The sequence below is a fragment of the Chaetura pelagica genome, unplaced genomic scaffold (assembly GCF_000747805.2).
Source record: "Chaetura pelagica isolate M959 unplaced genomic scaffold, ChaPel_1.0 scaffold386, whole genome shotgun sequence".
NCBI classification, from domain to species: Eukaryota; Metazoa; Chordata; class Aves; order Apodiformes; family Apodidae; genus Chaetura; species Chaetura pelagica.
Genome location: NW_009953703.1, coordinates 3,330,669 through 3,343,672, shown reverse-complemented (window position 1 = coordinate 3,343,672; position 13,004 = coordinate 3,330,669). Strand labels below are relative to the sequence as shown.

The 13,004-nt window shown below is 40.1% G+C and overlaps 1 protein-coding gene across 1 annotated transcript in view; it reads right to left on the bottom strand.

The window, feature by feature from the left end:
• Positions 1-1,387: 1,387 nt before the first annotated feature.
• Positions 1,388-13,004, bottom strand: part of NCKAP5 (NCK-associated protein 5) — a 337,214-nt gene continuing 325,597 nt past the window's right edge. The window contains exons 18-20 of the mRNA XM_010000398.1: positions 11,444-11,573; positions 8,432-8,619; positions 1,388-1,471 (exon numbers count right to left, since the gene is read on the bottom strand). Of these exons, the coding sequence (XP_009998700.1) occupies positions 1,388-1,471; positions 8,432-8,619; positions 11,444-11,573 (402 nt within the window). The remainder of the gene's footprint in view (positions 1,472-8,431; positions 8,620-11,443; positions 11,574-13,004) is intronic.

Below are 13,004 nucleotides of genomic sequence, written 5' to 3'. Positions count from 1 at the left end.
TGCTGCAAATCACAGCAGCTCCATCTGTCAAACCTTTGAAAAGCAGCTCTGAAATTTTTCCACTCAGGGAAATGACTAGCAAATGATACTTTTATTCAAGATATACTTTTGGTTCTTATTAGACTAAAGGATCTACTTACTTATGCCTAAGAGCCACAGTGTCTATTAAATCCTTACATAATCTTCAGTTATATAGGCAAATAGACAAAACAGTGCTCGGGGTGTATCTGCAAGGCACAGTGCAGTGTGGGCAAGCTGGGTGGGCTGGGGCCAAATGCAGCGGGGTCTTATCAACACCCTGCTTATTGCAGCTACTCAGCCCTCCTGAGAAGTGGCCTGGACTAACCAGGCTGTAGAGAGCTGTGCTAATGCTGTGCCCAAGCAGGCTCACTGTAAATTAGCTCTCTACAGCTCCCTGTTGCTCTGGGCATTTGTACGCGAGCAGTTTTGGACCTTCCCTCTGGGGACTCCAGCAAATGAGCTGCAGGACTTTTTGCGGTATCAGGGCCAGTGTGTAATGTGGTTATGCAGCTCCCACAGGCTGAAAAGACAAGGTTCTCTCTGTAATTTGAAATTACTTGCTGAGATGGTGGGATTTGGGGTTTCTGCTCTGGTGGTCAAGCTTTTCCACTAAAAAAGGGCCAAGTTCTTCCCTCCTTACTGTGCCCACGGGGTTCTCTATTCAGTGAGCACAACACCCCAGCAGTGCCAACAGCACAGCTCAGTGTCACCTACAATCAGACAATCCCACACATCTGCATCTGGCACTCAACAAACCACACTTCACTCGGTGCTGTGAGTTACTTGGGGATCTAGCATTCCCTGACACTGTGCCATAGGCACTCGAACTGCACCTACATGCCAGTGATGCTCCAAGTCCTTAACTTCCCTCCCATAGCTACGCTTTTCACTTCCTCCACCTCTTCTCTCAGACTCAGATCCAAACTACTCTCCCTGCTTGCCCTGCACACCATGTGTTTTAAATGCCACACAGCCTGCTGTACTACTCCAAAGTCTTTCTGTCCCTCACCAATATCTAAATATGCTTCGAAATCTCTGTGCTGAAAGACATAAACTGTCAGCCCCTACCCATCCCCATTAATACACTAACCAAACATAAAATAGGGAGAACTTTTACATCAGTTGGAGAGCTAGTCAAAATGGGATTTGGTGGCACAGTACTAAAACTCCTGAGTCCATCAGTGTTAGAAGCAGAACTGTATCAGCAGATAACAGCCTCCAGTGTTTTTTTTAGCATATGTTTTTCCTAAAAATATCAATCACATGCCATTAAAAAAGTTATTTTATCTGGCGGACTCTGCCTTCCAAATGTTGTTTTGCCTTGCCAGAGCCTTTCAAAAACTTTAAAAAGTTAGGGAGGATGTCATCATCCTCCTTGCTGAGCCACTCTCCATTGTATGATTTTTTCACTAAAACTCTCCAGCAGTCTAAGAAGCCTCAGTTGTTTCACCTGGAAGGCACAGGGAGAGGAACGAGTGCCTGTATAACTGCAGCTTTTTATTGTTGCCAAGCTAGTTCCTCAGGCTAACTGTGAGAATGTTCTTCCACACCACACAACATTTATTTTAAAGTGATACATGTCAAGTGAGACTTTGGTCCCAGGAGACTGCCTAGCAGTCTTCAAATTGCTTGTTTTGCTGTCTCTTCACTTTACTTTTTGGAGGCAACTTTGATGGCAAGACACTAGAAACAGTGGGTCCTGATTAGGAATATAAGGCTTGGTAGCAGATCTCGGAATGTGAACCTGCCCTATGGAAGGCAAGAAACCATGCAGAGATGTGGGATTTGTTGATGTTTGGAGACATCCTAGCATATTTCTAATTTCACATTTCCTCAAGTGAGTTGAATCAGAATTGAGGCTAGACAAAATATTTTTAATTCTGTACTACTCCCATGGGAGGTATGGTAAAATCTGTTTTCCTATCAGACCATGCTCCTGTGGTTTTTGTCACTTACGTTGTCAAATTCTCCTGTAAAATTCCCTTGACAATAGCTCTTACATCAACTGGGGTAATTACTCAGTCTTTGCTTTGACGGAACAAGTATTTCATCATTCATCTGAGAACCCAAAGCCTCTGATTAAGTAGAAAGGGAGTCTTGCAAATCCAAACCTGTCGGTGGGTAAATTCTATTGAGACAATTCTGAGAAATGGAAATGTGTAGTTTAAAGACCTCCATGCAGACAGACCATGTTTAAGGAGCGTGAGGGCTGCAGTGCAGAGAGTGGCTATGTCAGTAGTGTAGTCCATGCCCAGCAAAGCCTCTCAGTAACTCCCTGTGGTGGTGGCAGACAGACAGACAGACAGACAGACAGACAGACAGACAGACAGACAGACAGACAGACAGACAGACAGACAGACAGACAGACAGACAGACAGACAGACAGACAGACAGACAGACAGACAGACAGACAGACAGACAGACAGACAGACAGACAGGCAGGCAGGCAGACAGACAGGACCTTGCCCGGCAGCACCAGCTGCAGAGGCAGAGGCCCAGGGCAGCTCTGAGCCAGCAAGGACGAGGCAAGTGACCCTGGGGACAGCCTAGCTCTGGCTGGGCCACTTCAGGGCTGCCATGGCTGGATTGTACCCTGACCCATGTGGCTTTACACCACAGTGAGTCTTCTGCCTTGGGTCTGAGCCCATGTGAGGACAGTGCTCAGCACACGCTCTGCATCTGTGGGGAAGGTAGTTTGCTCTGCTTTCAAAACAGAGGTGCTGAGTCCTAGATGGACATACAAGTCTCTTGGGAAGTTTACTTTCCCTTTTCTGACACTGCACTTTTAAAAATTGCTTCTGGATCTTCTACACACACCCTGTGCTCACACGATCTGAGTTTTGAAGATCTAATACAAAAGCACCAATATGGTAAACGTTATTTTCAGTTTCTGTGTCAGAGAGGATGAATGCATAGCTGGTCCTTACTGAATTGGAATGTGTGGTTCTAGGCTGGGATCACCTAAAGTTTACATTAATAAACCAGCTCCCCAAAGACATGCAATGATTTCATATACTAATTCTTTACCTGAAAGAAAAGCATTGATTCTAAAATATAAAAGCAAGGTGGATGAATTTGCAGACTTATTTTGTACAAATGGTACAACAGTACTATCTTTCTTAACATCTTAGTTTTGTTAGGGCTAGGAAAGGAAATATAACTGATTCCCTCCTCATCTCATCTTCCCCTGTCTTAAGCCTGGCAAGGAAAATAGGAAAGAGGAAGCAGGATTTCCGTGCTTGGCACACAGTAGCTGAATTATACAATCAGTAGACAGAAATCCATAATCAGCTAATTCCTGGGTTGGACCCAGCTCATCTAGATACTTTCTCCTACTGACAAGGGACCTCCCTCCATCTTCTATTACTTTCTAGTATAATAATTTGTAAAAGTTGCTTAAAATTCTATATCTGGAGTAACACACACATTGTACAAAACAAGCAACACCTAGATCACCTAGAGCATTTGCTGTTTTCTTTCTGTAACATGAGATATGTATTGCTGTCCCCAATTTACAGACAATGAAACTGAGATCCAAGCAACTCACTGCCCAGTGCTGCCCCAGCTGCAGGAACTCTTCTTACTATGAAAGTATAAGCAAGTTAATTATTTAGTGCTGACCTGAGGATGCACTGAGATACAGTTTCACTCTCCAAAATACAAACCTTAGCTAAAATAGCTGCCTTTTACTAGTTCCCCACAGAGGAAAGCTTGGGGCGATGTTCATCTTGCTAGCTTTGAGTTGAAAGCCCACCTACATAGGTTCCCTTTCTCTGGTCAAGGCAGAGGAGCAAATAGTTCCACAGGTCAATACCTCCTTCCCACTTCAAATCTTAGGATGCAGATCTTCCCAACAGCTAATTGGACCCAAATAATTATCTTAGCCTTTTCCACATGTGATAAGAAGAATCCCTTCCTAAGCATGTCTGATAATCTGAAAAAAGTTAAGTTTTGTGCAAAAGCAGTGCTCACATGGCCTCCCTGGAACCACTTCAGACATTGGAATATTGTGTCTTTTAAAAGGGGCTCCTTTTAAGAGCCTAAAAGCTCTTCTCTATCAGAGAGAATAAGGCACCTTCAGAAAGTGACTCACAGAACCTAAATCAGGCATATAAACATTGCTGGCATGTCCTCCAAGAGCTGTTTAAATAGGCAACAGTGCAAAGTGCCCTGTGTGCTGCTAATTCATACCCTAGCTCCACACTCACTGATCCCTGCAGGAGGCAAGATGCAAGCAGAAGCAGCTCATGCCTTTATTTTCCTCTACCTTTTGCTTAGTGTAGCCTGCAGAGGTGTCTAGGCTGCTTTAACTATTGCTGTAATTCAGGAATGCTGGAACATGCTCTATAGCATCAGCTTAATGTTCTGGAATGGAATGTGGTGTGCAATTACTAAACTTTCTTATTCTAGCTTCTAGTCCTTTTGCAGATATTCCCTGTGTGAACACAATGCATTTGAAGGCTTGTGAGCACAGTGAGTCAATCATATTGCATTAACACCCAATCAGCTTACTCAGCTGTAAAAAACCTTGAGTTTATTTGGGAATGCCACCATGTCAGTCCCATTTGTATGTGCAGCCAAACCAGAAGCAAATTCTCTGATTTTTCCTTTTCCTGTATTTGCCAGCAAACTCTAACATATATTTGAATCACAAGACACAGTGATTTAATCTCCTTCAAGAACCACTTGTACAATACATACAACCTCTGCTGTGTTGAGTAAGACCATAACTTCACATCACACATGCAAGCTTCTTTGTTAAATGAGCCCCCTGGTTAAACTGCTGATGTAGTTAACATTGTAATTGTGACAGAAATGTCAGATTTCTCAGGTATATCATCAAAACTGAGGGAAAACAAGAGATTTAGAAACTAGTGCTGGGTACCAACCCCTTCCATAAAGGATCTTTTCTTTAAAGTGCTCATCAAGTCATGCCTTGAAATACAGGCATGCTTTGATGGTGACTTAAATTGAGTAATATATAGGAACAAAAGAAAGCAAGAAGGGCTGTATTACAGAAAAAAATGTGACAGATGGTTAATGACAGAGAAGAAAACATTTTTCATGATGCTCTGGGATCATAAGGATGATTCAGTAAATAAAGTATTTGACCAACTCACTTCCTTCTCCAAGGGAACAAAAACAATAAAAAGTCTTGTGTTGGTTCTCATTTGATCATAAAATAAGCTGATAGGCAGTGGGTCTGGGTGAGGGAAATGTATCTTGTTTTCTGAATTCTTACAAAACAAAAATAAATTATTGAGCTTTTAAAGTCTAAGCAGTTAATTGAAATGCATTTTTTTCCTTGCAAAAATATGGTAGCAATCATAACCTCAGCAAACTGCTCAAGGCAGTATCAGCTACTGCTAAAAGGAGAAGGAAGAGCTGTTTGATGCAGACCTCACTGAAGTTTCACTGAATTGGTGTCTCCCATGGGCTGGCTGCAGTGAACTTTGGATCAAGTGCTGCATAAGTTTTATTATATCAGAAAAGTTGCTGTTTAATTAAGATTAATGCCATTGGTACATATAAAAATAAATTTTCTAGCTTTCAAAATCCTACATGAGAAAAATACACCATGGATATTAATTTAAATGAAAGGTTTATGTCCATGATTCAATGCATTTTATTCCTTTCTTTGAAATTGTGACTTGTTTTTCTTGCCTGAAATTCTGCAGTGCACAAAAGGATGACATTATTCCACAAAATGTTTCCCACATCAAAATAAATGTAACATCAAACTGGTGTTAGTGCCAAGAGAATTTAACAGGGGTGCTGTTTTAGACTTGGCAGATAAGAAAATCTAACAATAAATATTTCTGCTTGCAATGCATGAAAGCCTTTTTTGATTCCTTGTACTGCCCATACAGTGTCCCTTTCTCACAGTCCTTGCTCATTGGTTGTTTCCCTTCTGAAACTCTCTTTCTGTGCAGTACTTTTTCCCTGGTAAAACTTGTTGTTTATATACTTTGGGGTTAATGCTGGTAAATATGTTTGGTGAGAAGGAGACAATTCAAATGACAGTAAGTCTGGGTTAGCAGAGCCTCCTGCCAGAATGCCTCATTAGAGCACCCAGTCTGAAGGCACTGCCCTACTGGTGCTGTACAGTCCAATTTAATTGGGCTGAGGGACTGATACAGCACACTGCTCTTTTGACAAGCAGTGTAAACTCATTCTGTCCATCATGACACTTGGTTGTTTTGGGTTTTTTAAAGGCTTCACACAGACCATCTGGGAATGAAATTCAAAGCACAGAGCACTTCCTTTTTCAGAATGTCAGATATTCTCCATTAAATCTGCATTTCTGCCCCCCTCAAAATTTATCTTTTTTTTTTTTTTTTTAGAGCTGTTGGTTACAAGTGCCTCAGTTTCTGGTGTCCCACAGTTTTGGGTGGGTTTTTTTGTGGGTAACGTTCCAGATCAAACAGTTCTAATTTAAACAGACTGTCAATCTTCTTGGGTTGGACAAATTACAGCTCAGAAACATTTGCCATGCTGGTTCAAACAAGGAGTTCAGGGCAACCTGCTTTTTCATGGTTACCGCTTCTCATTTGTCATTCTGAAAAGTTTAATACTAATAGGCAAATCTCTAGTGCTTTATTGAGCTTCCACTGTTCACCGAGAGGCAAGACTGTTTTGAGAGCTGTTTCAGATCCTCAAAAAGTAATCTCAAAAGCCCCCCAACACAATGCATGAAAAATGCTAGTGCTGAGTTACATCTGTTGCCTTTCCATTTAACGATGGGTTTTTACAAACATCCTAAGGCTTGTTTAATGAGTTTTGTTTAAGTTCTGGTGCTGATGGAGCAGGCTGCAGGGATGTCATGTACAAGAAATGGACAAGAATGAATTAAAAGTAGATGCAACTCTGAGACACTTTCCTATAGTAGAAGCAAATCTAAATGCTGTGTTAGTAGCAAAACACCTTGGCATTCACATGGCAGAACTGATTTTTATATCTTTTTATGTACACACATACATGCATACATACATAAGTCATCTCCCCTGCATAGTTAAGCTATGAGTTTCTAAATGTTCAAGATGAGGAATTAAGTGGATGCTCAAACTGTTTTCCTTCATCTATCCTTTTTAATACTCTTCTGCTACCTTTTTTCCCCTCTTTTCTTCTTCCCAACTATGAAGCCATATTCTTTAAAATTGTTCTTTCTAATATGACCCAATTATACTCAAATTGAATAATTTTCTGGGTACTAGTGAAATTTGGTTGACTGAGAAATGAAGCAGATACATGTCAGGATTTTTCTTTTGAAGTTGGTGAATCAATTTAATATTCAGTTAAGTGGGACTTTCATGCCAGAAGAGCTAGAATAAACAGGGGCATTGCCAGTTTGTTCCACACATTCCCTCTGCACATTTGGCCCAGATTCCTGAAAGCTGTAAGAGTCTAACTTTGGTTAATCACCTCTGAAGTTACAATGCACAGTGATTTTCTGAAGCTGAAAACTGGTGTCTGGGAAGAGATAAAAATTCTTTTTGCACTTATGAACTACACCATTATACTACAAAATAGCAGCTCATCCATTATTTTCTGCTACCACCTTCGTTTATACTGTAACATACCCCAAAAATATGTGGAGTGCTACACCCAGAAACAAAAATGCTTCTATTTAAAAAGAAGAGCTGGGGAAAGAGACTGGACATGGAAGCAAAACAATGACAGTGGGTTACGGCTGGGTGGCTCTATCTTCAAACTAACAGGTTTGTTAGAGCAAAGGAGTGAAACAAGTGAGAAGGGCGTGTAAGGGTGAGAGAAGGCATGAAAATAGAGAGGAAAAAGAGCAGGCTGAGAAGTTGCTTTTCAGGGTTGTTAAGACTGCATGATGTCAGGTTTGATGTTTTTGGAGACAGAAATAGCCAGTGGACTTACATGAAGTAAGGGAAGAAAGCAAATAAAGACCCTCCAATCAGATCAGACCTGATCTTCATCAAAATAATGTTTAAAACCCTCAAATCTGGAGTCCCAGAGCTAACACCACATGTTATTTCAAAAGAGATGGCTGACTTCCATAGCATAGTTTGAATTTTTAGGAATTCTACTTCAGATGTTGAAAACATTTACTACATGCTGTGCTATACACATTATCTGATCATATGTGAAGGAGCAGCCTTAAATGGTCAATTCTGTGTTTTCTACCTAGCCTTAAATTTCAACCTCTCTTTAATGGCAGAGTGCACTAGCCTGTCTCTGCTTGTCAATTTTGGAATCTAATTCTGTGACAGGTGAGCATCACAATGTTATCTTCTGTTCGAAAAATATCTAAATTTTACTCTTCTGCAGGTCAGGCTGTTTTTTCAAGTCTGCCTGTTTTTTTTGTAGTCAATCAACGCACTGAGGAAAAACCAAGACGCAAATAAAAATGAGAAGTTATATAAAAATCACAGCAACTCACACTTGAGGTCTGCTTGCCCTTGCTCTCTTTACTGGAAGCTCCACTCAGCTGCTCAATTAAGCTGTAATGTGTTAATTGTTCAGGTCCATCCTCTCCAAAATGGCCAAAGAGACTCTGCTGGTATAAATCCAAGATTGACATTGGGTTCCCCAGAAATGACTTTCTCTGATTTTGTTTTTCCTGCTCAGCTGTAAGAGATGTTAAAATAAAATCATTAGGGCATATTTAATTGATGAAATGCAGTCTACAAACATTGTGATGTAATTTTACAATTTTTCAATGTATTTCAAATCATAGAATTGTTTGCGTTGGAAAAGATCTTTAAGATCATCAAGGCCAACCATTAACCTAGCACTGCCAATTCCACTGCTAAACTATGTCCCTAAGCAGTTCTAAAGTATCTGGAATTTAATGTAATCAAAGCATTAAAATACTATCTCCTAACTCTCCAATCAATGCATACACAGGAGACTGTTTATACTTCATATTCAAGGTGAAGGAGATGGTATGAGACAACCAGAATTAATTTCCTTTCTTTTTAAATTATAGATGAGATGGTTATTTGGGGGGGGATCATTCTACTTATTTATTTGCTCTAAGTTCTCATTTGCCTCTCCTAATAGCCTTCCATGACAGATGTGCTAAGTCCCTTTAGCAGGTCTTTCAGTTTGACTATATTTGATAACTCTTTGCTTTTAACTACATTTTTAGATAATGAACACAGCAGTATAAAAATATACTAGTAATGCAAGAAACAGATCTTTGGGGTCCCTTCCAGCCTTAACCATTCTATGATTCTACGATTTGTTATAGATGCTACTGTTACATAAGAAGACTAGGAATAAAATCTCAGTTTCCAAAGTTCAAGGCTAAAAACTCATTCAGAAGATCAAAACCAAACCATAGAAATTCAGTGCAGCTTCATGAAAACACACAGGAGCTGGAGGCTTACATGATCATTAGCTTCTTTCCTCACACTTCTTGTTACACAAACTTCAACTCTACCATATAACCTATAGGATTAGAAGAGCCTCTGCCTCCAGTGTCTCCAACAGAATCACATCTGGATAAAACCTTCATGGAACTGGAAACAAAACATTTTCATGGTTGAAATGGAAGAACCTGGAATATTTGGCTTATTCCCTGCTATTCTACCGACCTTCCCTGTAACATTGGGCAATGTACTGGGAGTCTCATCCAAAGCCCATTAAATCAGTGAAGAACTTACTGACTTTTAATAGCCTTTGCATTGGGCACACAAGTCTTTCAGTCTTTCTGTTCCCTGCTCATAAAAGGAAAATGAAAAACACTCCAACATTTTAACTGTGCAGCCAGGGAAAGCTCATTAATGTTTTGAGGACTTCATCTAATGAACTGAATTATCTATACATATGAAAATATTCTCTATGAATTGGTTTGCTGCAGCCTCTGCCTCAGCCTCATGTGGATGTTTTGAGGTTATATCACTTGTGTGCATAAAGAAGCTAACATTTTTGAATACAGAATGTAATATTGTTATTAATAAGATATGAGAACTGCATTTATAAAGCACAGAACAGAAATCCTGACTGTAAGGAATGACCATAGCAGAAATACACTTGCAATAATGCTTTATAATGTTCTTTTCTATTTGTTTTATGAATGTTGGTCTTGTTAGCCCAAAAGTTAGGCATATACATGAAATGAATGATTTGCCACGTAAAATAGTGGCTTCAAGTCATGCTTAGGTATCATTAAATGTGGAATCTACTGCAGTTTAGTACAACTGCTCGCACAGGATAAAATCCTTTTTTTGCAAATTGTGATCAATACATTAAAAATGCTTATCTACCTCTGATGAAACACATCTTTCTTGTTTTAGAACGTAATTGGTAAAAAGCAAAATCTGTAAAAAGAAGTGCTTATGGGCTGAGATACATGACTTGAAACATTTCATACAGATTAAAAATACAAATTATAGGAGTCACGTAAATAAACAGTCGTAACTTCCTACTCTGCTCTATCGATGGTGGAATCACAAAAAATGGATTATCTCTGAAAATGCCAAGTGCCGAAGCCCAGCTCCCAGCAGATACTGAAGAGCACAGTGTGTCTCCCCACAGTATCTAGCCATCCACGGCACTTCTAATGAATTCATCACTGTGGTATCTAGGGTAGGTGCTGACCTCTGCTCCACCAGGCTCACTGCTCTGCAGAGGGTCACCACAAATCCTGTGAATCACTGAAGTACTGCTGGAGCTGTCAGGGCTTCAGCAGTGCTGAGACCTTGGCACTGGCCTTTGCACTCACTGGAATTTATCTCCTGCAGGGAAGGCACTGGCTGCAGAGGCAAGGGTGTGAGCCAGGCTGTCCTCCCTCCCCGAGGGCACACATCTGCACTGAGAGGTGGCCTGCAGCACAGCAAGCTGGTGGCCAAGACAAGACACCAATTTCCTGGGTTATTAAACACACAGAAGAACTATTATCTCAAGAACTTCACTTAATGCAGTTTTATCTACCAGAATTTGGTAAATTCCAAATTGCCATGAACTCCCACAAAAAGGTCTGATACTTGAAAATGGCAACGTATACATGGAGGGCAATGAAAGAGACTTCACTATGGCACCATAACCAACACCACCTTGACACAGACATGGCCTTCATCATTAGGTTATTTCAAATGGCTAATGTAATTTAAAATAGAAAAAAGGGGGGAAGCTGTCTTTATAGTCACCTTTTAAACTTTGCACTAATGTAACAGAAGACTTCTTCTTACTGACACTGCAGGGACTTATGCATAAAACCTCGCAAGTTAAGCCCTGCTAGCAAAACCTGTGGAAATGAGGAAAAAACCAGCAACATACATAGAATAAAAAGCAAAAAGTAATAAAAAGCTAGAGGTAAATTACACTGAAGTAAGATTGGGAGTTAGAAAGTGACAATGAGACAGAAAGTTCAATGAAGGACACTATCTGCTTCTGAGTCAGAGTGGAGATTAGGGATATACATTTTCATGTACAAATTTTCAATTACCTTGTTTGTTGTTCTTTGTTAACTCTACAAAAGTCTCCTCTGCAGTTCTAAAATAATTTGTTTCATACTCTGGCTCCAGCTCAGTGTCACTGCTGCTTGCAGAATACGTACACACTCTCAGAGCTCTGTCCTGTACAAATAAGGGTATTGCAATCATTTCAGATGCTGCATATATATCAAAATAATGCCCCAGATGGTATTAGGAGTGGAACATTTTATACTCATCATGCAGTATAAATGTTTAACTGGAAAGTCTGCATTACCAGTTTAACTAATCATTACTGTTTCAAGAAAGTAATCATCAGTCGGATGGGGGTAAATAACACATTCTTGTCCTGGTAAGTCTCCTCAGTTAGTCTGGCAGACACAGTCCAGATTTTGTCATTTTTTTTTCACTCAGACATTGTTTCAAAATCTACCACCATTTTCAGATAATTTCATCCACCAAGTTAAATTTTTAAATTTCACAAGTATGATTCATACAGTGTATTTGTAACATATAAAATAATCACACAAAAAATGGTTTGCTGCAAGCAATTCTAAAGGCAATCAAGATTGCTAGTAGACAATACTAATCTTTTATATACCACTAAATCCTAAAGTCTTCCTAAATTAATGTCCCTTGCTCTGGCATTTACATTACAGTACCACAGAGCCCTTAATTCCCAGCTGATTCTTATCCTTTTTCTCTTCAGGAAGCAATACTAAAGCTTTTCTTCTGGGAGTAAAGAGGAATGGTGACAGCTCTGGATAGCTTCTCATGATTGAAGGCTTGAAGGCCTAAACCAACTCAGTACAATAAACCCACAACATGGGTATGGGAAAGGTAAGCCTGATAATGCTCAGTTAATGACATCTACAGCTGCCAACACCACCTACTACCCTAACCCCAGTTGTGCATCAGTGGCTCAAAACAGTTTTTAATTCTATTTTTCAAAGAGTTCTATTAATTATCCCATCTTCCAATCCCTGTTGCAGTTTTTAACTGATGCAGAAGGACATCCAGTTGATAGTAAACACATACTTGAGATGGGACCAGACCTGAGGATACTTCCACATATGCCCAACATGACCTGTAAAACTGGGAGAGTGCAAGTCAACTGCAGTCCTGGAGCCATTTAGACACACTCACAGGCCAGCTATGCCCACACTGTCGTTCTGCCTCTTAGGCAGACTAATTAGCAGTAATGCCTGTATCACGTGTCAAGATGGTTTTGGGACTGAAGAAGGCCAGTTGTGACCAACCTAAGGTGAACATCACACTGATGCAGTTGTTACTTGGAAGCCAACACTTATGCACTGCAGAGCATTCACCACCAGTTTGTCAATGATATACAAGACAAGTAATTTTATCTGTTTCTGCTGTAAACATTCTGAGCATGGACCATATAAAAACGCAAGATATCCCAGTCATTAAATACATGGATAAAGCAGACATGCAAAGAAGTCATGCAACAAAATGTTTTGAGCCTCTTTTACTGTAAGGCTTATTAGCTGGCAGTGTCTGACAATTTCCTTGCATCACTTTCCTGATGAAGTTTTTTTCTCTCTTTGCTAACCT